This window comes from Myxocyprinus asiaticus, chromosome 25, assembly GCF_019703515.2.
Source record: "Myxocyprinus asiaticus isolate MX2 ecotype Aquarium Trade chromosome 25, UBuf_Myxa_2, whole genome shotgun sequence".
Classification (NCBI taxonomy): Eukaryota; Metazoa; Chordata; class Actinopteri; order Cypriniformes; family Catostomidae; genus Myxocyprinus; species Myxocyprinus asiaticus.
The window spans coordinates 4,640,897-4,667,243 of NC_059368.1; the positions used below are offsets into that span (position 1 = coordinate 4,640,897).

General features: G+C 37.5%; 1 protein-coding gene across 1 annotated transcript; it reads left to right on the forward strand.

The window, feature by feature from the left end:
* Nucleotides 1-690: 690 nt before the first annotated feature.
* On the forward strand, nt 691-25,672 carry LOC127415745 (GRB2-associated and regulator of MAPK protein 2-like). The gene is made up of 6 exons (XM_051654619.1): nt 691-972; nt 6,256-6,396; nt 11,999-12,129; nt 12,686-13,810; nt 21,701-21,855; nt 23,552-25,672. The coding sequence occupies exons 1-6, from the start codon at nt 861-863 to the stop codon at nt 24,321-24,323; spliced, it is 2,436 nt and encodes an 811-aa protein (XP_051510579.1). The 5' UTR covers nt 691-860; the 3' UTR covers nt 24,324-25,672.
* The last annotated feature ends 675 nt before the right edge of the window (nt 25,673-26,347 follow it).

Below are 26,347 nucleotides of genomic sequence, written 5' to 3' on the forward strand. Positions count from 1 at the left end.
CTACTGGGCAGGGAGAAGAATTTCAAGCAAATTATTACTTACATATTGATCTGTTTGTCACCCACACCTATCATATCACTTCTGAAAATATGGATTAAAACTCTGAAGTCGTATGGATTAATTTTATGATGCCTTTTTGGAGTGTCAAACTTTTGGCACCCATTCACTTGCATTGTATGGACCTACAGAGCTGAAATTTTCTTCTAAAAATCATAATTTGTGTTCTGCAGATGAACGAAAGTTATACACATCTGGGATGGCCTGAAGGTGAGAAAAAGATGAGAGAATTTTCATTTTTGGGTGAACTATCCCTTTAAGAATTTTGTGCAAAAATAACAAAATACTCCTAATAATAAATTGCATAAGCCTATACGTGTTCTGTATGTGCCATGGGGTAATTTTTTGATTTCTGTAGTTATTTGCTGCATTTATATACATTTTTATTTTATTTAAGATGGTAAAGTCTTAAATAATTAGTTCAAGCACTCGCTGTGCATTTATGTATTTATTTACACACTTGAAACGTTCATGCTTTTCAGAAGCAGCTGTTTGTGACGTCAATAAAAGTTTCTCTTAGTTTAATCTCCTAATCTTTTTAAATTGTTTGCGATATTAGAGATACATTTCTGGTCGCTCACGGTGCGCACGGGATAAGCGTGCGCTGTCCGTTGTTCCGGGTGCGCGCGGGGCGGGAGGAAGGCGGGTGTCGCGCGCTTCGGTGGGTCCGGTATATATCAGATCCGATCAGAGAGTTTCTCGCGGGTTTCTCTTCTTCATCATGGCGCGTTGCGTTCCTCCTGACACCGGTTCCGTTCCGTCCCCGTGATGCGCGTGATGAGGATGATGGTGACGGATGAAAGATGGAGAAACTATCCGCGAGCATTAACGGACTCTCGTGGAGTTCCGTGTCGCTGCCGCTGGACGTGGTCGTGAGCAAATTCCGCTTACCGACGCTCGTGCGGCTGAGCCACGGTAAGAAATACACTCACAGTTATTAAACGTTATCAGAGTTACAACGCGACGCGACAAAGTAGATATTGAAACTTAAGTGTGTACACTGCGGGCGCGCGAGATTATTTGATTTTGTTGTGTCGCGTGAAAGCTTCTTCATCTTCTCGCAGTGTAGACTCGGTGCTAAAGTTACTAGAGTATAAAACATAACATTACAGTGATACACTCATGCATTTTCGAGTTTGCTTATGCAAATTAACACTGGAAGCACTGGGAATTGTTTGACAAATAGTAATAAAATCACCCTTTTCTCATGAAATTAATCAAATGTTGTGTAACTGTTTCTAACGCAGAACACCCAGTGATGTGTGTAAAGTTGAATTCTCTTTTGACTAAAGATGACAGAGTGTGTGTTGTGTGTTAAAGAGCTGCAGATCCTTTCATATGTTAATGCTGTAATGTGCTGTAGTGTGTGCTGCATACTAAACAACCTCCTGCAGGAGAAACACCAACATTTACAATCACTGCCCAAAACGACTGAAGAACACAATTAAATTCCAATTAAAGCTCAGACATTCCTGTGTGTGTGTGTGTGTGTGTGTTAGAGAAGAGAGTGTGTAAAAGTGTGAGATGAGAGTGACACTATGGTGGGGAAAAAAGCTGCTGAATGGTAATCAGTCAATGAATCAGTGATCAGTTTCTGAATCACACACCTGTTACTTGTGTGTCACTGCCCGTTTGTGTTTGCATTAGATTGACTGCTGTATATTCTACACAGTGAGACATAATAATTAATAATCAGAGGACCTGGTGTCTTCATTATTGAGCTGTTTGTACAAGGAGTCTGTCCTGTAATTCTCAGAAACTGATTAGTTATTGAATCAGAACAAAACTAAATACATAAAATGGTGTCAGTTGTCAGCTGAAACCCATCAGCAGCTCTTCTGTAAAGAGAATCTGTGAAGACGAGGGAATCAGAGTGACTGATACAGACATGCTCTGTTGAATTATTTGTCATGAATATCCCCAGTCTCCTTGTAATGATTATTTCATTAAACACAGAGCTCAGGCTGAAATGTTGAACAGTTTCTCCTTTCTGTTCATTTCCATGTTTGTCTTGCAGCCGTGAGATTTGATTTTTGCTTGAATAGGCTCACAGAGTCAGACTTTTTAGTGGCTGCATAAAGTCTGGTTCACACTGTTGCTTTTTCTTTTCAAGAACCGCCCACTTAGACAGGAAGAGAATGTTTGATTGACATGGACAACAACCAACCACAGTTTGTTTTATGTTTAGACATGGGCATCACTTTGTTTTAAAAAGTGGTGAAACTTATGTGCAGATGATTAAAAAAAATATTTTACTGTTTTGATAAATGTTTCATAAATATTTCACATAATTAATTTTATTACTAGAACCATTCATTTAAAGGGATAGTTCACCCAAAAATGAAAATTCCCTCATCATTTAGTCACCCTCATGCCATCCCAGATGTGTATGACTTTCTTTCATCTGCTGAACACAAATGAAGATTTTTAGAAGAATATTTCAGGTCTTTAGCTCCATACAATACAAGTGAATGGGTGCCAACATTTTGAAGCGCCACAATCCACATAAGGGCAACATAAAGTACTCGAGTGGTTTAATCCATGTCTTCTGAAGCTATATGATAGTTGTGGGTGAGAGACGGATCAATATTTAAAGGAATATTCCGGGTTCACTATAAGTTAAGCTCAATCGAGAGCATTTGTGGCAATAATGTTGATTACCCCAAAAATGTATTTTGATTCGTCCCTCCTTTTCTTTAAAAAAAGCTAATATCTTGGTTCCAGTGTGGCACTTACAATGGAAGTGAATGGGGGCTAATTGTTTTACATTAAAATACTCACTGTTTCAAAAGTATAGCCACAAGACATAATCAATGTGTGTAAACATGATTTTAGTGTGATAAAATCACTTACTAACATTTTCTGTGTTAAGTTATAGCCAAAATGTCAAACAAATCCTAAAATGACTGTAAAAATGACAATTTAAATGACTTTACAGCTCAAATAACACACAAGTTTTAATAGAAGAATTAATGTAAGTGCTTTTATAAAATTATAAGCTTCACATTTCTGTTTAAACCCTCCAAAAATTGGCCCCATTCACTTCTATTGTAAGTGCCTTACTGTAACCTTGATCTTTGCTTTTTTTAAAGAAAAGGAGGGACAAGTCTAAATACATTTTGGTGGTAATCAACATTATGCCACAAATGCTGTGGATTGAGCTTAACTTGTATTAAACCCGGCACATTCCTTTAAGTAATATTTTTTCCCCTCCCTGCTCAGTCAATCTCCACTTCAGTTTCACTTTCCTTTTCTTCTTCTGTTTTTGGTCATTCACAGTCTTAATGCATATCACCCCCTACTGGGCAGAGAGGAGAATTTATGATAAAATATGACTTAAATATTGATCTGTTTCTCACCCACACCCATCATATCATTTGTGAACACATGGATTTAACCACTAAAGTAGTATGTATTTATTTTATGCTCTTTTTATGTGGATTTTGACGGTTAAAAATGTTGGCACCCATTCACTTCCATTGTGAGGACCTACAGAGCTGAAATATTATTTTAAAAATCTTAATTTTTGTTCTGCAGAAGAAAGAAAGCCATACACACCTGGGATTCCAGGAGGGTGAGTAAATCATGAGAGAATTTACATTTTTGAGTGAACTATCCCTTTAACACTGTCAGTACTGGGATTTTGTAAGTCATCGGATAAATACAAGGATCAGTAAGCCATAATGACTGATTGATCTCATGGTAAAGTGTTCACCTATAGTACAAGGAGTTTAGGGTTTTACATCAGCGGACAGTTTGACATATTGAACAGATTGTAGTTCTATTCCTCACAACCTAATTTTCGTTTGGGTCAAATAAAATATGACATCTACGTTGACTAAGGACCATTGGCATGACTGTATCTAGTAAAGGTTTATGAAATACATAAAAAAGACTACTACTAAAAGGGGTTAACGTACAATAGATAAACAGTACAGTATTAAAAATATGGCACATGCTGTGTAAATATGGTAGACATGGGTGGGTAAATATGTAATATATGATCTTATAAACTCTTTCCCTCTCTTTCTGTCATGTTGAATGTATTGTTGACTTTAAAAATGTCATGTCATCCCTGCTCATTTAGATGCTGCTGTGATGAGTGTGTTTATGTGTGTAGGCGGATATCCCACTGTATCGGCACAGACAGAAGTAATTATACACAACAAACACAACAGACAATCTGCCAAGGCCAAATCTGTTTGTGTGTTTTTATTTATCTTGGATATGTTCGCTGTGTAAAAACACTATGTTTAGTGGACAGACCAGTGTGATATTTAGTGGAAAAATTGAGGATCAGCATGATACTCAGTCTAATATTTATTGGAGAGATCAGCCTAATGTTTAGCAGAGAGATCATTGTGATATTCAGTGGAGAGATCAGAGGATCAGCCTGATGTTGAGTGGAAAGATCAGCCCAATGTTTAGTGGAGAGATCAGCCCAATGTTTAGTGGAGTGATCAGAGGATCAGCCTGATGTTGAGTGGAAAGATAAGCCCAATGTTTAGTGGAGAGATCAGTCTGAAGTTTATTGGAGAGATCAGTGTGCGATATTTAGTGGAGAGATCAGAATATCAGCCTTATGTTTATTGGAGAGATCATCCTTGTTTAACAGAGAGATCATTGTGATATTCAGTGGAGAGATCAGAGGATCAGCCTGATGTTGAGTGGAAAGATCAGAGGATCAGCCTGATGTTGAGTGGAAAGATCAGCCCAATGTTTAGTGGAGAGATCAGAGGATCAACCTGATGTTGAGTGGAAAGATCAGCCCAATGTTTAGTGGAGAGATCAGAGGATCAGCCTGATGTTTAGTGGAGAGATCAGATGATCAGCCTGATGTGAGTGGAAAGATCAGAGGATCAGCCTGATGTTGAGTGGAAAGATCAGCCCAATGTTTAGTGGAGAGATCAGAGGATCAACCTGATGTTGAGTGGAAAGATCAGCCCAATGTTTAGTGGAGAGATCAGAGGATCAGCCTGATGTTTAGTGGAGAGATAGAGGATCAGCCTGATGTGAGTGGAAAGATCAGCCCAATGTTTAGTGGAGAGATCAGATGATCAGCCTGATGTGAGTGGAAAGATCAGCCCAATGTTTAGTGGATAGATCAGAGGATCAGCCTGATGTTTAGTGGAGAGATCAGAGGATCAGCCTGATGTGAGTGGAAAGATCAGCCCAATGTTTAGTGGAGAGATCAAAGGGTCAGCCTGATGTTGAGTGGAAAGATCAGCCCAATGTTTAGTGGAGAGATCAGAGGATCAGCCTGATGTTAGTGGAAAGATCAGCCCAATGTTTAGTGGAGAGATCAGAGGATCAGCCTGGTGTTGAGTGGAAAGATCAGCCCAATGTTTAGTGGAGAGATCAGAGGATCAGCCTGATGTTAGTGGAAAGATCAGCCCAATGTTTAGTGGAGAGATCAGAGGATCAGCCTGATGTTTAGTGGAGAGATCAGAGGATCAGCCTGATGTGAGTGGAAAGATCAGCCCAATGTTTAGTGGAGAGATCAGTCTGAAGTTTATTGGAGAGATCAGTGTGTGATATTTAGTGGAGAGATCAGAGGATCAGCCTTATGTTTATTGGAGAGATCATCCTTGTTTAACAGAGAGATCAGTGTGATGTTCAGTGGAGAGAGCAGAGGATCAGCCTGATGTTGAGTGGAAAGACCAGCCTGATATTTAGTGGAGAGATCAGCCTAATATTCTGTGGAGAGATCAGAGGATCAGCCCAGTGTTTAGTGGAGAGATCAGAAGATGAGCCTGCTGTTGAGTGAAGAAATCAGAAGATCAGCCCAATGTTTAGTGGAGAGATTAGAAGATCAGCCTGATATTCAGTGGAGAGACCAGTTTGATGTTTAGCTGAGAGATCAGTCTTATATTTAGTAGTGGAGAGATCAGATAATCAGCCTGATGTTGAGTGGAGAGATAAGTTTGATATTCAGTGTAGAGATCAGATTTAATGATTGCAGATGGGACAAATATAACACAACATTTTGTAAATTAAGCAAAAAAAAAAAAACATTGACTATTTACTCAGAATTCTCTAAAAATAACTGAAAACAGAAAAGATGCATTATCCATTAACAAGGCTGTTGTTGATATATTTTGGAACTGACAGAAGAGGAAACACTTGTAATAACATTGACAGTCCTACTCATTTACTTGTTAATGATGTAAAATCGCTTTTTGTCTGTGTTTGGTGTAGGTGAGAATGTGGAGGGTTTATCAGAGGACGACGTGATATTGCTTCACTCCTGCAGACAGTGGACTACCGTCACTGCCCACAGCCTGGAGGAGGGTCATTACGTGATCGGACCCAAAATAGACATCCCACTACAGTATCAAGGTACCATATAACAGACACATGTGAGATCAGCAGGTCAGATATGGACAATATGACTGGACCAATAAGTGCACTGCCATTCAGTTTGTCATTCCTACTCATTAGTGGTGTTTGCTAAAGCAAGCAGCACTGCTACTATTGCTATACTGAGTCAGGGATTTGAACAACCACTCAGAACACCCTAGCAACCACAAAGAAAACACTTTATCAACCACATAGCAACCCCCTGGCAACCACCTGTAACACCCTAGCATTGTGGTGGTGACTTATATACAGACAAGCACCACTCACATATTCTTCATAAAAAATCTAGTTAATGTCATACAAATTTTTAACAATCAACAGAATCATCAGATAAAAACAGCAGAATATCTGTTGAAAACCATATTCACTGAACTAAAAAAATGATTTTGCATCAGCCACTGAGAGTGTCCCAGCTACAGTATTAGAAACATTTTCGGACCAGACAGAGAGAGACAGTGAGAAATAGAGAGAGGATTGGTTGTTAATAGTATATTGATTCTTATATATGAGCACTCAACTTCACACATGTTCACAGACCATTCTCCATTTTATATATGTATATATAACACACACACACACACACACACACACACAATCTGTCAGCCTCTATCTCTCTCTCTCTCACACACACACTGTCTCAATTCAATTCTGTATGTTTTATTACCTTGATTTTTTTTATACAATATTGGTAAAGCATCCAGTCAATACAGGAACAAGAATCAAAAACACAGGTGTTGATGGACATTACAAAGCACTAGACTTTTATATTTTCTTAGGGAAATATGTGCAGAACTCACTGCCACAATACTAGGGTTGCTATGGCATTGTTATGTGGTTGATAAGATGCTCTGGGTGGTTGCTAGGGCATTGCAAGCTGGTTGCTAGGCTGTTCTGGATGGTTCCTAGGTAGTCAAATGCGCTCTCTATGAAATTCTGGTCTCTAGACATCGCTCGGGTCCCTCTGAAATGTAATATTTTCAGTTTACAGTATATGATGGTTGCAACAAAATGAATAACCTTCAATGGAGAAAGATGCTTTTTGCCCTCATAATGGTGTAGTTACGGCATCCACCAGCAGGAGCTCGTGTTCCCTGATCCCTTTGGTTAGCGCTCTCATTCATAAAGTCCAACTCATCATTACCTCATCCTGACGTCATTCCCGTGGGACCCGCGGAGGAGCTCGTTGTTCCGAGCTTCCGGAATAGCAGACATTACCGTGCTGGACTTCCTCTCTGGGGACGGCCGCTACCTAATATACCCACCACCCGCACCATTATGTCAGGTGACCAATGAGATCATCTGCTGGGGTTTCCGGCTGCAGTAAGATGCTGAGAGGGAGCGATGAGATCATTTGTGTCTCCGTTGCTGGGTCTAACGTCTCTCAGATAGACAGATAGAGCACTAATAAGTGAGTTGGTATTGTAGAAGGAAGATCTGCACACAGCCGAGGGATGTAGGAGATGAGAGATATTTACATAACGGCTGATTTTTGTTAAGGATTCATAAAAGATTGAAAGGGTTGGTTCACCCAAAAAGGAAAATTGTCTTCCTAACGTCTCCTTTTGTGTTTCATGGAAAAGATAAAAGTAATGGAACAGCATGAGGGTGAGTAAAGGATGACAGGATTTTAATTTTTTGGGTGAACTGTCCTTTTAAAAACTCATGATTGTAATGATAGAGGAGGAGGTTGTTATTGGTGACTCACAGATCAGAAGATTTGAGATGAAAGAAACTCAGTCCAGCTCTCCCTGGAGATGTGCTGTCATTCACTCACTCGTGTCACACCACACACACACACACACACACACACTCACTCACTCATCACTTCTGCCGAGACAGAAACTGCAGTCATTTGGTCTCCATCTGTTGCTAATGTGACCCTCAACCTCATGTTTATGTGTGTTTATGTTTTGGGGATGCACGGATTCGATACCTGGATCGCTATTGGCTCCAATACTGACATTTTTAACCAGATAGGGTATCGGTCTGATGAGTCTGATCCAAATCCGATTCTGTGTTAGTCATGGTCATTACTGTCAAGCTCCAAAAATGGCATAAAAGCATTAAAGAAATATTTCGGGTTTAATACAAGTTAAGCTCAATTGACAGCATATGTGACAGTATTGATTACCACAAAAATTAATTTTGACTCGTCCCTCCTTTTCATTTAAACAAGCTAAAATCTTGGTTCCAGTGAGGCACTTACAATAGAAGTGAATGGGGGCCAATCCATAAACGTTAAAATACTCACTGTTTCAAAAGTATAGCCACAAGACATAAATAATATGCGTGTAAACATGATTTAGTGTGATAAAATCACTTACTAACCTTTTCTGTGTAAAGTTACAGCTAATTTTACAGCTTCGTTGCCATGACGATGTAATGTCAACAAACCCTAAAACCCTAAAATGACTGTAAAAATGACGATTTAAGCAACTTTACAGCTCTAACAGAAGAATTAATGCAAATTATAAGCTTCACATTTCTGTTTAAACCCTCCAAAAATTGTCCCCATTCACGTCCATTGTAAGTGCCTCACTGAAACCTCCATTTTTGCTTTTTTTTAAAGGACGGACGAGTTGATTTTTTTTTTTTTTGATTTTTTTTGTGGTAATCAACATTATGCCACAAATGCTGTCTACTGAGCTTAACCTGAAACAGGAATATTCCTTTAAAGTAATCCATATGACACATGCATTTTATTCAAAGTCTCTTTACAATAATTTTTTAGTTGACTGGCTTCCAGAAAATTACTATGTGATTGAAAAGTGGACTGATATCTTATTGCAAGTAAAAAGAATAAAAAAGAGATCTGAATTCAAGTTCAGATACAAGATGAAAAAAAGAAAAGAAAACGGGCTTCTTTTCTACTGAAGACTTTCACTGGAATCCCTGTAAATGTTGCTGCTGCATTATCTTGTAGGGTAGTTAACTATAACATTTTTCTTAACAGGTTACACATTTTTATCTAATTGTTTTTTTTAAAAACATTTTAATATATTTTATCAAGAAATAGTGTTTAGTTGGAGGCTTCTGTTTCCAAAAGAGTATTCCCAATCACTTCCACACAGTGAAGTATAGATATTCTAAACTGATTAAGGAAAATGCAACACTGGTATCCGTATCGGCCGATACAGAGAGTTCAGGGATCGGAATCGCATCGGGAGAGAAAGTTAAGTATTTGACATAAAATGATGACACCTTATGTTTTTTATTTTGTTTGAAAAAATAAAATAAAAACAACTTATAAAAGGTACAAAATGCCCCTGAAAATCAAATCCAGTGGGAAAATAGGGGGCCCATTAATGGAAAAGTTAATCTCTGGCCCTGCCAGACAGTCAGATTTCTTACCAGGCAGTTTTTGTTTAAGTGCATTTGAAAGACATTGAGAGACAAATAAACAATACTGTAAGCCAGTTTAAAAATGAGCTGCTTTTTAAAATAAATATTTAATTGCCTGAAAGTCCATTTAGAGTTTTTTTTTCCTCCCAGATTATTCACTTATTACAACAATATTGTAAACTACATCCTTTCATGTGGCCAACCAGTCAGTGACTGTGTCTCATCAGCCTTAAGTACATAACAAAGCTTTATTCTGTCAATTAGTCAATTACTTCAGTCAGATTCATGCTATGAGTCAGCTCCTGCTGACTCATGTGTTTTTGATTCACTAAAAAGAGTCAGCTTATAATTGATATTTTTTAATGACACACTAAAGCAGAAGATATAAAATAACTTCTTAAAACAAATGTTTTTGTGAAATTTCTACTGTAATGTAGATCTAATCTAAAGACTAATCTAACAACATGTAATCTAGAGACTTTTGCACAGAACTGTATACACACACACACACACACACACACACACACATATATATTGTTAGGAACAATGTACAGATTTTGCAGTTTCGGAAGGAAATTGGTACTTTAATTCACCAAAGTGGCACTCAACTGATCACAAATTATAGTCAGGACATTACTGATGTAAAAAACAGCACCATCACTATTTGAAAAAAGTAATTTTTGATCAAATCTAGACAGACCCCATTTCCAGCAGCCATCACTCCAACACCTTATCCTTGAGTAATCATGCTTAATTGCTAATTTGATACTAGAAAATCACTTGCCATTATATCAGACACAGTTGAAAGCTATTCGGTTCGTTAAATGAAGCTTAACATTGTCTTTGTGTTTGTTTTTGAGTTGCCACAGTATGTAATAGACTGGCATGTCTTAAGGTCAATATTAGGTCAAAAAAGAAACAGCTTTCTCTAGAAACTCATCAGTCAATCATTGTTTTGACGAATGAAGGCTATACAATGCTTGAAATTGCCAAAAAACAGAAGATTTCATACAAAAGTGTACACTACAGTCTTCAAAGACAAAGGACAACTGACTCTAACAAGGACAGAAAGAGATGTGGAAGACCAGATGTACAACTAAACAAGAGGATAAGTACATCAGAGTCTCTAGTTTGAGAAATAGACGCCTCACATGTCCTCAGCTGACAGCTTCATTGAATTCTACCCGCTCAACACCAGTTTCATGTACAACAGTAAAGAGAAGACTCAGGGGTGCAGGTCTTATGGGAAGAATTGCAAAGAAAAAGCCACTTTTGAAACAGAAAAACAAAAAGAAAAGGTTAGAGTGGGCAAAGAAACACAGACATTGGACAACAGATAATTGGAAAAGAGTGTTATGGATCTTAACCACATTGAGCTTTTGTGGGATCAGCTAGACTGTAAGTTGCGTGAGAAGTGCTCGACAAGACAGTCACATCTATGACAAGTGCTACAGGAAGTGTGGGGTGAAATGTCACCTGAGTATCTGGACAAACTGACAGCTAGAATAACAAGGATCTGCAAAGCTGTCATTGCTGCACGTGGAGGATTTTTTGTTGAGAACTCTTTGAAGTAGTTTAAGAAGTTCTCAACATTATTTTTCAAATTGTAATAGTAATTTTTCACGTTATTAATGTCCTGACTATACATTGTGATCAGCTGAATGACACTTTGGTGAATAAAAGTACCAATTTCTTTCCAAAAGAGCAAAATCTGTACATTATTCCAAACTTTTGGCCGCTAGTGTGTGTGTGTATATATATATATATATATATATATATATATATATATTTTAAAATCTACAGAAGAAAAAAAAGAAAACAGAAGAGTGACACCCCAAAGAGTGAAAAGAAACATCATCAGGCGCGGATGTGAACATATAGAGCTGAAGAAACAAAAGCTGTTGCTGGGAGACTGAAAGACAAAAACAGACTCGCTCTCCCTCACTTTATCTGTGTGTGAAAATGACCTATAAGATCACTAAATGAGGACAGACCTTTTGACTTTTGTTTTTATATACAAACTAAATTAAATAGCAACATACTAACCCAAACCCTAAAATATTTATTTTTAGATTAAAAAAAACTTGATTTATGTATCCTTTTTAAAAAAATTTTTTTTTTGGATGATGTCCCTGAAGGAAGGTTGTGTCAGATTTAGCTTTCTTCTGAGGTCAATTTTCATGTGTAGCTTTTCTTTCTTCCGTTCTTTCTTTCACTCTGTTTTTCTCGCTCTCCTCAGGGAAGTTTAAGTTACTGGATCAAGATCGGGATGTACGTGAGCCAGTTCAGTATTTTGGAAGTGTGGAAGAAATTGCGAGAATCTTTCCCGATCGTGTGTTCGTCATGGAGCCCATCACGTTCAGCGTTAAGGTAACGACAACATCAGAACACCTCCTCAGTCCTTCAGAACCCCCTAAAATGGTAAATTCGTCATCATTTACTCACCCTCATGTCATTCCAAACCTGTCTGAGTTTCTTTCTTGAATGAAGCACAAAAGGAGAGATTAGGCAGAATTTTTACGCTGCTCTTATGTTGTTTTTTTTTTTTTGTCACTTTTGCATTGTTTGTTCCCATTCACTTTCATAGTGTGAAATAAAGCAGTGTGAACCATGAGCAAAACATCTTATGTGTTCCACTGAAGAAAGAAAGTCACACAGTTTTCATGAGGGTGACTAAATGATTATATTTTTTTGGTGAACTAACAATTTAATGAATGAAAGATGTCTGCTTAATACTAAAATAGAGAGAAGAAAATGAATTCTTTCTAAAATAACAGGAGATTTTAAACAGGAGGTTTAAAGTTGACCTGATTATGTGCATTTGAGTTTCTGTGCATTCAGTTGTACGCTGACAATATCGGTATTCTGTGTAGTGTTAAGTGCTAATAGATCTGTCTAACAGATCTATCTCTTTCGCTTTCTGTAGGTGGTTTCTGGGGAGTTTACAGAAGACAGTGAGTTATATAACTTCTCTCTGCAGACAGGAGATGAATTAACTCTAATGGGCCAGGCAGAACTGCTCTGCGTCCAATCAACTCGAGAGAAATCCCGCCTAACCACTCTGCTACGGCGATTGGGCAAGGCAAGTGGAGCTTTGGGACATCCTGTCCGCACAAAGATGCCTTGTTTGATATGCATGAACCATAGGAACAATGAGAGCGTCAGTTTGCCATTTCAGTGCCGTGGGCGCTTCTGCACACGCTCACCGCAGGAGTTGCAAATGCAGGGTGGCGAACATACTGTACGCAGCATCATCGAGCGCGTACGACTGCCTGTGAACGTATCCGTGCCGTCACGACCTCCTCGAAACCCGTACGACCTGCACGCGATCCGTGAGGGCCATCGTTATAAACTTCTCAGCATCATCAGCAAAACTGTTGTTCTATGCTGCATACTACGCAAAGAGGAAGTTACTCCATCTCACTTCCTGTTATTAACGGACATGCCGCGATTTACTCTGCCAGATGGTCTTTTGCCTGCGGATGCTTCCTACCAGCAGGTGGTGCTACAGTGTGCGTTGCTGTGTCAAGAGAGCTTCGACCCAGACGATTACTCGCGCGCAGTGCGCGAAGTGAAGACGGATTTCTCAGAGGAGTGTCTGAGCCCACGGCGGATTCGGGTTTGCGTTCAGGGTTACGGGCAGGACGAGCTTGGGACGTCCTTACAGAGACTGTCTTTGTGCGTGTATGGAGGCGGAGCAGTCACACACACGCACACAATTTCACACGGCTGCAGAGACTCGCTACTCGACGCACAAACACTGCCCTCTAGTGACGGTGATGGAGAAGAAGGAGAATATGTCACGGCTGATTGGTCGACAGAGACGCAGGAGATTCCGTACGAGGAGCTTTGGACCAATCAGAGTTCGGGAAGCTTTGGTGTGACTTCTGAGAGCGGTGTGAAGGCGGAGCATAACCTCATATCATTTCACTCCACTACCACGTCATTGGATGGAACAGTGGGATCCACCCACGTTGCCATGGTGCAGATGGAAGCAGGAAGAGTGTCCAGAGTATCGACTCCACCCCCCGTCCCACCCAAATCAGAAGCTGTAAGCAACACTCATCTGTCTTCCACAGATTTAAAATTAAAATTCAAAATTTTTTCCCTCATATTGCCATTTTGGGTGAATATCATAGAAACATATGCAGGTCACATTTCACCCCAAGATAAAAAAAAATATATAGATGATATTTTATTTGTTCTGCTTACAGGAAATGAAACGTATTTTCTTTTTCTTTTTTTGATTTTTCTCCCCAATTTGGAATGCCCAATTCCCAATGAGCTCTAAGTCCTTGTGATGGCGTAGTGACTCGCCTCAATCCAGGTGGCGGAAGACGATTCTCAGTTGCCTCCGCATCTGAGACCGTCAATCCGCGCATCTTATTGCATGCAATTCCCATCCCAGTAAGAATATATGGGAATATATATTTCTTCTACTTCTGGTCGTTTCATGTTCCAGATTGCAGCTTTTTTATTTTTTGTAATAAAAAGGTCTCATTAAAACTGACTTGGAATGTTTTTACCAGGCCTTCATCATTTATTTTTAGTACTTCTTTTTTTTTTTTCTTTTTTTTTCTCCCAATTTGGAATGCCCAATTCCCAATGTGCTTTTTAGTCCTCGTGGTCACATAGTGATTCACCTCAGTCCGGGTGGTGGAGGACGAATCTCAGTTGCCTCTGCGTCTGAGACTACCAACATCTTGGCATCTTATCACGTGGCTTGTTGAGCGCGTTGCCACGGAGACATAGCGCATGTGGAGGCTTCACGCCATCCACTGCGACAACCACGTTCAACTCGCCACGTGCCCCACTGAGAACGAACCACATTATAGCGACCACAAAGAGGTTACCCCATGTGACTCTACCCTCCCTAGCAACCGGGCCAATTTGGTTGCTTAGGAGACCGGGCTGGAGTCACTCATCATGCCCTGGGATTCAAGCCAGTGTATTTTACCACTGAGCTACCCAGGCCCCCTGTTTTTGGTACTTCTTAAATGATTTCAAGTTTTAGCCTTGTCCCAGACTTTCAATATGAAACGATGAAAATCCATTACAAAAATACAAATTATTACATGTTTAAAACGATGATAATCTAAACAAAGAGTTAAATAAACATAACGCATTTCAACATCTATTATGTCCAAAACTACGAATGTCCCACAGTTGTGGTGTCATTTCCACCACACCAAACAACTTTGCCACAAATATATTTATTTTGTTGTCAAAAGTTAGTGTACTTGTAAAGCAAGTGGACAAAAGTGTGAAATATGAGACGTGATGTTTGAAGAAAAAAATAATAAAAATCAAGGTAAATATCACTTATGAGCTAAATATTTTTATTGGGCGTCATTTCCAACGAAGCTGTAATTTTGCCAAATTATGCAAAAAAAATAGGAACATTTTATTTTCGTGTATATCCGATACATTAAATATTAGCTATGAAATTAGTCTTAGCAAGACAAAAGAGTCAGACATTTTATTTCAAAAACGTTAAAAATGTCATTTCGAGCACAGAATTCTGTTAAACACAATACAGAATTTGAGATGTGCTGGAAATGACACTGTGCTGGGAATTTTCATGACAAAAATTACATAAATCTCCTGTGATGCATGTAAATACGCTGCTGGACATTGTTAGTAGACAAAAATCTTTTTTTTTTTTTTTTAAGATTGTGAAATGTTTTAAAACACTACTTTTCCAGAAACTATAGTTTATAGGTATTTTCCCCCCATAACTGTCATGAAAATGGTGTCACAATGCAAAACATTTTTAATGGTCCTAAAATAGACTTCACGTTCTTAAAGCAAAATAGCATTTCTTATTTCTTTCTTTTGGTTTTGGGGTGAAATATGGTTTCATGATAAGACACTTTCCAAGAATTATTGGGCATCTGACCCTTTTGTGGTGTTGTAGCTCAGTAACTCTCTTTATTCTCACGAGATTCACTTCCTTAATTCGTTTTTCAAGGTCCCACAACAAACACACAAACATGCAGTTACACAACCATTTGTGCATTAATGTCTATACAGCATCACAGAACACTTGTGCTCTACACTACAGACTAAATTATTGATACTGTTGCTTTTAAAGCTGAATAATGATTATACGTTTACCGGAACAGAACACACACACACACACACACACACACACACACACACACACACACACACACAGAAACATAATCACACATAATCCCAGACAATATCATTTCCATTATGTTTTGACATGTCACACTGCATAAAATATTTTTCTTAATCAGTATTTTTCTCTTGGTTTTTCTATTTAAAATATTAAGACATCCCTAAAGCTGAGATCATCACCAAACTGAATTGCTAAAATAATCAGTTTTCAAACAGATTCCAGTAAATTCTCCCCATCTTCCATTTGGTTGTAAAAACAGATAATCCCACCTCAAATGAGTCAGCTAGTCAAACTAATGTTACTGTGTCAGGATGCTTAAATAAACAGAGCAATGTTTTGATAGGGCCACAGAGAAATCAACCCACGAATGGATTACTTATAGTAGTCGCTGCTTATTAAGAATGTTTTCAGATAGTTTTGATATTTTTACTGGAAAACAAGACAAAAATACTGATTGAGAAATTTTTTTTTTTCAGTGTGATATAAAACAAACTCATAAGCACAGATTCAAACAGCTCATCTCTTCAGCTGTAAAACTAGAATTAAAGTCATTTTTACTCAGTTGAGTGCAGTTATGGCCTTTCTCTTTTCTTCTCTCTCCCACACACAAAGACTGCAGGCCTGGCCTGTAATTTAGCTCCCTTGAACACACACACACACACACACACACACACACACACACACACACACACACACACACAGTCCCTGGTGTATTTGTGGAGGAAGTGAACTGTATCCCAGAATCCCTAAACTGTTCCTCCCAGTGAAGTTTAGACAGAGATAATAGATATTAACAGTTTATCACCATGATGACTATTAAGACAGTATTATCATATTAGCTGTAATTACGAAAAACACTTTTATACACAGTAATTCTGCAGAAAATGTCTTCAATTATTTTTTATTGTTTCATAAACAGTTTCAGTTTGTGTTTAAATAAGTTTAAATAAGACTTTACATAAAAACAACAGTAGAATAATTACCTCAGTGCAGTATTCAGTTTTCATTGTTCAGATTTCAGTATTCATTGTTCAGTATTCAGTTTTTAGATTCCTGTATTTCATTTTCAGTTACTAATGTTCAGTAATCCATTTTCAATGAGTATTTCGCTTTCAGTATCCATTGTTCAGCTTTCAGTATCTATTGTTAAGGTTTTGGTATTCATTGATCAGTATTGAGTGTTCATTGTTCAGAATTCAGTATTCAGTGTTTAGTGTTCCGTTATCAGTGTTCAGTAATCCATTTTCATTCTTGAGTATATCGCTTTCACTTTCCATTGTTCAGTATTCTGTTTTCCTTTGCTCAGTTATCAGTATTCAGTGTTTAGTGTTCAGTTATGAGTATTCAGTATTTCATTTTCAATATTGAGTATTCATCTTTCAGAATTCATTGTTTAGTAGTAAGGGTTCATTTATGGCGTTAGTTTTATATCACCAGAAATTAAATTTGAAAAAGCCTCCAAATTCATGATCTTGAGTGTAATTTGATATTATCGAAAAATGTTGCTGTTAATTTTAAATATTTGAAAACATTTTGTGTGAAGTCACCTAAAAAAAATTCAGGTTGTGTGATTTGTCTCAATATTCATGTTTTTTTAATTTATTTTTTTATTTGGAATGCCCAATTCCCAATGTGCTTTTAAGTCCTTGTGGTCGCGTAGTGATTCGCCTCGTGGCGGATGACGAATCCCAGCTGCCTCTGCGTCTGAGATCATCAACCCGCGCATCTTATCACGTGGCTCGTTGAGCACGTTGCCATGGAGACATAGTGTGGAGGCTTCACGCCATCCACCGCAGCATCCACACTCAACTCACCACGCACCCCACTGAGAACGAGCCACATTATAGCGACCACGAGGAGGTTACCCCATGTGACTCTATCACCGGGCCAATTTGGTTGCTTAGGAGACCTGGCTGGAGTCACTCAGCATGCCCTTGGATTTGAACTAGCGAACTACAGGGGTGGTAGTCAGCATATTTTACCACTGAGCTACCCAGGCCCCCCTTCAATATTCATGTTGTTGAATATGGGTTGAGAAATTCAGGTGGCAAAATTTGAGGATGATATCTGGGAATGCAAGGAAGAGCAAATGTGCATCAATGTAATCCAGCTCTCTCTTGGACAATTGCAAAGCGATGGAAACAGCTCAAAAGTCATTTTATAAAAAAAACAATTTATTTCCCAATTTAGAATGCCCAGTTCCCAATGTTTTTTTTAAGTCCTTGTGGTCGCGTAGTGATTCGCCTCAGTCCGGTTGGCGGAGGATGAATCCCAGTTGCCTCCGCGTCTGAGACCATCAACCCACGCATCTTATCACGTGGCTTGTTGAGCGCGTTGCCACGGAGACATAGCGCGTGTGAAGGCTTCACGCCATTCACCGTGGCATCCGCGCTCAACTCACCACGCGCCCCACCGAGAACAAACCACATTATAGCGACCGCGAGGAGTTTACCCCATGTGACTCTACCCTCCCTAGCAACCAGGGCAATTTGGTTGCTTAGGAGAGCTGGCTGGAGTCACTCAGCACACCCTAGGATTCGAACTAGCGAACTCCAGTGGTGGTAGCCAGTGTATTTTACCATGATGAAAAACATGTATCTCCAAAAAACAAACTATTGTTCTCATAAACAATCTTACAAGATACTTGTTAAACAGACAGCCTGATTAAACATCTTTTCATTGGTCATTTCGATACACAATACTAGGGCCGCCCCCGACCAAAGATTTTCCTAGTCGACTAGTAGTCGTTAGTTTAAGCCATTAGCCACACATTTATGATATTCATTTAATTACTTATATATTTTGGTGGGGCATCAGAAAATGGTTTGAGTTCCAGGGCTGAGAAAGACTGTTATAAGTAACATTGCTAACACTGTTCTACATTGATGAGAATGAGCCTTTAAAACTGTCTGAACATTTTGTGAATTTATAGAGAGAAATGCACATTAGTGTTGTGCTGACAGACGATGATCTCAGGGATCGACGATGGTCAGAGTGATTCCCAATAGCTGATGCCTTTGACGATGTCAAGATGATATTTGGCTCGTTTTCCCATGTATTTATTATTATTATTATTAGGCTATTATAATTATCAATTTAATATTACAAATAATTTGCCCCTAGACACACAGACACGTGCTTGAATAAACACACTTTATTATATTTTTAAGAACAGATGACAGAAAAGCCGTCTATGCGCATATATGACGTGCAGATACGGAGGCGTGCAGTCTCGTGGAACACGCACATGTAAACGTTTCTCACTCTTTCTTTGTTTCTGTCTTCTGAAATTTTTTTTATTTTTGTTGCAAGAACAGTATCGAATATGCGTGCTGCAAATGACCTCAGACATCTCAGCTCAGGAGGTGCTTTGAGTTCAGTTCGCTTTATTTCCACAGAGCAGTTCATTGTGACCACAACTCTGCAGCCTATACATCTGTCATTAAAACATAAAATAAAAACACACGTTCACCTTGAACCATGATTTATATTTCAGTGAATATTATCATCATTATAATGATTATTTTTACATTTATAATTGTTTTTATGTCTTCATTTGTGCAAGTAATTTTCCGCCCGTATGTTTAGACGGATACTTGCCTGACGGTAAATGGAAAGGTGGTTACTTATATTATTTTTTTGATCACTTCGTTATTTTAATTGTTTTTTCGTTTCGTTTGGAGTGCAATTTGAATTTAGAAATGTATTTGATTTAAGTTTTTTAAATAAATTAATTTAATTTTCAATGCAAAATCACTAAAGCAAGAATATTCACCGATCCCTCAGCTGAGGGTTTCCATGTAATTGGATATTGCGATATATGTGTGTGTGTGTATGTGTGTGTGTGTGTGTGTGTGTGTGTGTGTGTGTGTGTGTGTATGTATATATATATATATATATATATATATATATATATATATATATATATGTATGTGTGTGTGTATATATATATACACACACACACATATATATATATATATATATATATACACACACACACACACACATATATATATATATATATATATATATACACACACACATACATATATATATATATATATATATATATATATATATATATATATATATATACACACACACACATATATATATATATATATATATATATATATATATATATACACACACACATATATATATATATATATATATATATACACACACACATACATATATATATATATATACACACACACACACATATATATATATATATATGTATGTATGTACACCTCCAATTGACTCCAATTAGCCTATCAGAAGCTAATTGGCTAATTGCTTGAAGGCTTGACATAATTTTCTAGAATTTTCCAAGCTCGCTTAAAGGCACAGTTATCTTGTAAACTTCTGGCCCACTGGAATTGTGATATAGTAAATTAAAAGTGAAACAATCCATCTGTAAACAGTTGTTGGAAAAATTACTTGTGTCATGCACAAAGTAAAGTCCTAAACAACTTGCCAAAACTATAGTTTGCTAATATGAAATCTGTGGAGTGGTAAAAAAGTGAGTTTTAATGACTTCATCCTCAGTGTATGTAAACTTCTGACTTCAGCTGTAATACATTTGAGGTTAGACTATCCAGAATTTTGATAAAAATATTAAAAAGCAAGATGGCATGCTAACTCAAGCAATCCAGACTGGTAATGTAAACAATTAGGTACAGAATGTGTGTTCTAAAAGTGTATTTATTTTATATTGTAGACTTGCAGTTAAAATGAGGTAGTTTGATTATTAAATGAGGTAGTTTTCACTGGTAAATGTCCTTTGCCCATATCATTATGAAAAAGGTTCTTGATGAAACCTGCTGTTAGGTGAAGTATTCAATTTACTGATTAAGTTGATCTTTTCTTCAAAACACATTAATGAAACATTATAATAAGTATCCCTAAAGTATACCTTTTTGTGTGTTCACAATGTTGTTGTCACAGTTGTTTAAAATGACTTTTGAGCTGTTTCCATCACTTTGCAATTGTCCAAGAGAGACCTGGATTATATTGACGATCATTTACTCTTCCGTGCATTCCCAGATATCATCCTCAGATTTTGCCACCTGAATTTCTCAACCCGTATTCAACAACATGAATATTGAGACCTGAATTTCACGACCTGAAATCCACAACTTGAATAATTAAAACTTGAATTTCTTGAGGTGTATTCACACAAAATATTTTCAAATATTTCAAATTAACAGCAACATTTTTCGTTAATATAAAATTACACTCAAGATCATGAATTCAGAGGCTTTTTCAAATTCAAGCTCTGGTGATATAAAAATGACGCCATATTCATTTATTGGTAATCATTGTTCAGTTTTCAGTATTCAGTGTTCAACAGTCCATTTTCAATATTGAGTATTCAGCTTTTATAATTAATTAATTGTTCAGCTTTCAGTATTTTTTTGTTGTTGTTTTGTTTTAATTGTGTTCACATAATAGAATTAAGTGAAATTACCACTTTGTTCGGTATTCATTGTTCATTATTTAGTGTTCCTTTTTCAACATTCAGTATTCAGTTTTCTGTATTTAGAGCTCAGTATTCAGTTCATTTTTCAGTATTCATTGCTTAGCTTTCTGCGTTCAGTTTATGTTCAGTATTCTTTGTCCGGTGCTCAGTATTCAGACAGAAAGTGACATTTATTTACAAACTGAGTCTCAGATCATGAGGAAGACAGTAGACAATTGTGTAACATAGAGGATATCTTTACTCTTACACTGTAACCTAGTAACTATTATTCTGGTTTGTTTGTTCTTTTGCATTACTTCTCTGTCTAGGTGAAAGAGGAGTGTCGTTTCTTAAACGCTCCTCCTGTTCCTCCCCGCTGTACTAAAGGACCCAGCCCTCCAGTCCCGCCCCGTTTCCCTAAAACCCCACCCACACAAACACTCAGCCCAAACCTCTCTTTTTATTCATCTGGACTGCAAGAGAGGTAAAATTACACACACACACAAATAGAGAAATTAAACCATTGAATATGGTTGTTGTGGTTTGGTTTACTCTGGAAGGGGTTTAAATAGAGCCATTATAAGTTCTTATTGGTTAGAAATAAGTATGACAGCTCCTTGCCAGGGACCCCCTTCCTAAAATATATTGCTAGCTATGCATTTTCATGAATAGTGATCCATATGTACTCTATGGGGAAAAAATAGTAAGTGTGATAATATAAGGACAAAAATTAAATCATTAAACAGTTTATTATATAAATAATAATAATAAATAAATAATAATCCAAAATTAAATAATTGGCATTTATATTGTAATAAAGTCTGACGTACGAATGTCATTCCTTAAACATTCAGCGCACAAATTAAAATCACGTTATGTCCTAATGTGATTATTAAAGGACAAAGGCTGCGATTTAATGAGATAAATATATAGTTTGCATGTGCTGCATGTTTCAAATGTGAGCACTTGTGAATGTGTGGAGACAGTGTTGTGCCGACGCTGGCTGCTTTTAGAGCTCCTTGGCTCATACACGAAAAACACCATCGTGATCATCGTGCACCCTGTTTTTAGTAGATGACAGCGAGCAGAGCGCTAATTCATTTTGCAGTGCGAGACACATACAGACTGCATATTTATGTAATTAAATAGCAACCTTTTGCAGTTTAAAAATCACAATGGGTCACGTAGTGACCTGCTTTTCTGGTAGTGAGAAGCTTCTGTCCAAAACACACTCCAAAATAAAAGCTTTCACCAAAATAAAAGCTCAATTGAATTGGAAAAAATTATGAGAGAAATATATCACAACTGTATTATGTAAAATATACTGTAATACTACTACTGCTAATAATAATAACAATAATTTAATAATAATTAAGCAATATCTCACATCTGTAATGCTCTGTTGTGCAGCACTTTATTAGACAAAATAACTCCAATGTTGTATTTTGGATTTTGTTGTGAGGTTCTGTATAAAAGCAGTTAATTTCTTAAAAATACAATACAAAATTATATATTTTTTTTAATTTTCACTGATTAAAGTGTTAATGAATTTATTTATTTAGAAACCATTTTGACAATTAATTAAAATAAACTGTTGAATATGAAATTCAGAAAAAACGGGTATCGGCAAGTACAGAAAAGGACATTTAAAAACAATGTTTTTAAAAAAATATTATCTGAAAATATTTAATTTGCATTGAAGTTCACTGCATATCTTTTTTTCTGCCCACTGTTTGTGTAAATTTACAAGTATAAATTACTTATTTGTGTAGTAATTTATTTGTAATATCAAATTTGGTAAATGTTTAACTTTTTACACTTTTATTTCCTGTCTTAGACAAAGATCTGTCCTGTGACAGACGGGTTTGGCTCAACCATGCTCAAATTCAGGGAAAATTCAGAGTGCTAGACTATGTTGTAATCCACATTTGAAAGCCATTTTAAATGCTGGTGTAGTTACTGCATTTTGGCTTTGAGGGGGCAGTGGCATTGAGCAAGACATTTTTGCAAAATGAGCGATGAACAATTGGTCTTTTTTCACTGCGGAGCAAGCTTCGAGTTCTGAAAGTTACAGTATATTTGCATAGTACTATGAATTATTAAATCAAAGATCCAGGAAAATTGATTCCTCATGGTAATGACTCCTTTAAACAAGCATCTTCTGTCTTTCTTTTTCTCAGTTCTGCTCCTCGTAGTGGTAGCAGCTCTCCGTCACCAGACTCTTATTCTCTCTACTGTTACCCATGCACTTGGGCCGACTGTGTGACCTCTGACCCCGGCGTAAGCCCTGATCCCGCCCAGCCTGCACAGGCCTGTTGGTCCAACCCCAGAGGAGGCGGGGCCTACACCTCCAACATCCTAAATACACCTCTTCTGAGCACTGACTCTGCCCAAAAAAACTACTCCACCTGTCCCAGGCCACGCCCGGTGGCGCAGAACCGCTTTGCACCATTTGGCGCTCTAAACCCTTTTGCCAATCCAGGACACACCCACAGCTCCTCTGACTGGCACACTACTGGTAGGAACTCCCCCACTCTGATAGCTGACCTCATTAGCTCCACCCCCCAGGAGCCTCAAGCCAATCAGGGAGGTTCAAAGGCAGGTCCTGAGCCTCCGCCCAGAGATCCATTGATCAAGAGTTCAGAAGAGGACACGGTCACGGTAAACCACGCCTCTGGATCGGTCACCATGGCGAGAGGGGCCGAGGGCGGGGCTGGGTCGTCATGGCAACCCCCAGCAGAGCTGTGCTGGCTCTCTGTGGAGGAGGTGTCAACCAGTTTGCGGTTCATCGGCCTTTCGGATGACGTGGTTGGTCTGTTCAGCCGAGAGAGAATCGATGGCTCTATTTTCACTCAGCTGACGGAGGAAATTCTATCTGAGGACTTTAACCTCACAAAGTTACAGGTCAAAAAAATCATGCAGTTCATCAAGGGATGGAGACCTAAAATATGAAGAGTGTGGGAATGTGTGTGTGTGTTTCCATTGGAGGCTAAGTCAATGAAAGGGCAGTGTCCTCGTATTCCGATGAATTTTAGGATGTTTTTATCTTAGGGGTCATTCCTATCATGTAGTACAGTTTCATGTCTCAATAATATATGTCTTAAAATATTAGATAAAATATTAAACACTAAATTTTTATAATTATATCACAATTATGAGAACATAGGGGTTAATTTTAAATTATTTCAGAATGTATTCATTTTTCTGGCTTTCTATAATAGAAATGTTTTAAACAAAATTGTTTCTATTGGACACATTGTTTTAATAGGTACTGTATGTCCTCAATATCACTTTCCATTCTGTTAGTCTTTTAGAATACCTCTTTAACTAATAAAAGTTGTTCCTTATAACACCATCCTCCAGGAAGTGACATACTTTTTGGTGGGAAAACAACAGACCAAACATCAGTAAGTATTAGCAATGAAATTCATAAATTATGTGATATTTTGTAGTATTACAGTTGTTGTTTTTCCAGATGGATAAAAATATCAAAAAGTCATCACTGCCTTGTAAGTTCATTTTTAATAGTAAGCTAACTCTAACTTTAGCTTTTTATTTCCATCTTGTTAGGATGCTTGTTCATTTTCTTGCTATTGTGTAATTAAGTTATAATGAATAACGTTTAAGTGCCTGAGCTTGAGCAGAGTATATTTCTGAAAGTCTGGTATAACCTTGTAGAAACACAAGCATACTCCTTTTTTTAAAAAGTTAAAGAGTCCAAAAAGTACTGCATAACAGGAATGACGCTTGATTATTTCAGACCTCTCTGATAGAAGGACTAAGAGATTGTGACTAATATATAATAGAGCACTATTTGATGTTTATGTTGTTCTGATTGTTTATTTTGGTGTGGGATGGTTTTGCATGGCTTCAGTGGACAGTCAGAGCTCATCAGACGGTTGTTCTGCTGTCTGTCAAGAGAGTCTGATCTGTGTTTTCATCTCTTTAATCTGTTTTCTATTATTTTCCTCTCTGTTTCAGTTAAAATAGCACATGACTGCAGTTATTATTACCGCTGCTGAGATTTAGGCCAGAAACACAATCTACGCAATTACAACAGTCCCGTTAAACATACTTATTGTGCATTCTTACGTTACTGTGGTGCTAACAAACCTCAGTACCCTAAGGGCTGATAAAGTTACCTTCAAATAAACATCATGTGAATGGCAAACTCAGTTGAGTTTTAATCATGTGCAGGATATGAATTATAGATATTAATTTTACTAGTTAAAATGCTCATTTTTGATATAGGTTAAGTTTGCAGTAGTAAAATCGTTAATTCTTAATATATAAAAATATTCGCAGTCGTAACTGCATTTTCACTTGTAGAATTTCACAATTATCTGTCATTCACTCCTGTTCAAAACACAATAACAGATATCTGTAATTAATTTCTTATTAGTTGAAATTCCATTTTTACATATCAGCAATGCACTTCTTATTTGTACAAATATCCATGGCTGATATCAACAACTGAATTACAACCAGTGAAAATGCTAATTTTTATATCTGTAAATTTATTTCAACATGTTAGATTTGGTATTTCAGATATCTGGAAATGGATTTCAGATGACAATAAATTGGAGAGTAATTAAAGATATCTTAAATGGCTTTCTTACTAATTAAAATCACATTATAGACATCAAAAATTAACAAAGCCTCTAGTGAAAACTAAAAAATTAGCACTTTTACTAGTTGTAATCCAATTGTTGATATCAGGAATGGACATTTGAACCAGTAACAATGTAATCATTGATTTTTTTTTTTTTTTCTAGTAAGAAGTGTACTGCTGATATGTGAAATTGTAATTTCAACTAGTAAGACACCTATAGAAATATATGGCAGCGTGCTCAACAAGCCACGTGATAAGATGTGCGGGTTGACGGTCTCAGATGCGGAGGCAACTGGGATTTGTCCTCCGCCACCCGGATTGAGGTCGAATCACTACACGACCACGAGGACTTAAAAGCACATTG

Bases quoted from the DNA above. Each gene is read 5' to 3' on its own strand.
- LOC127415745 (XM_051654619.1), top strand. From the start codon at position 861: ATGGAGAAACTATCCGCGAGCATTAACGGACTCTCGTGGAGTTCCGTG. The intron at 973-6,255 runs GTAAGAAATACA...TGTTTGGTGTAG, and splicing joins GCTCGTGCGGCTGAGCCACG to GTGAGAATGTGGAGGGTTTA. The intron at 12,130-12,685 runs GTAACGACAACA...CGCTTTCTGTAG, and splicing joins CCATCACGTTCAGCGTTAAG to GTGGTTTCTGGGGAGTTTAC.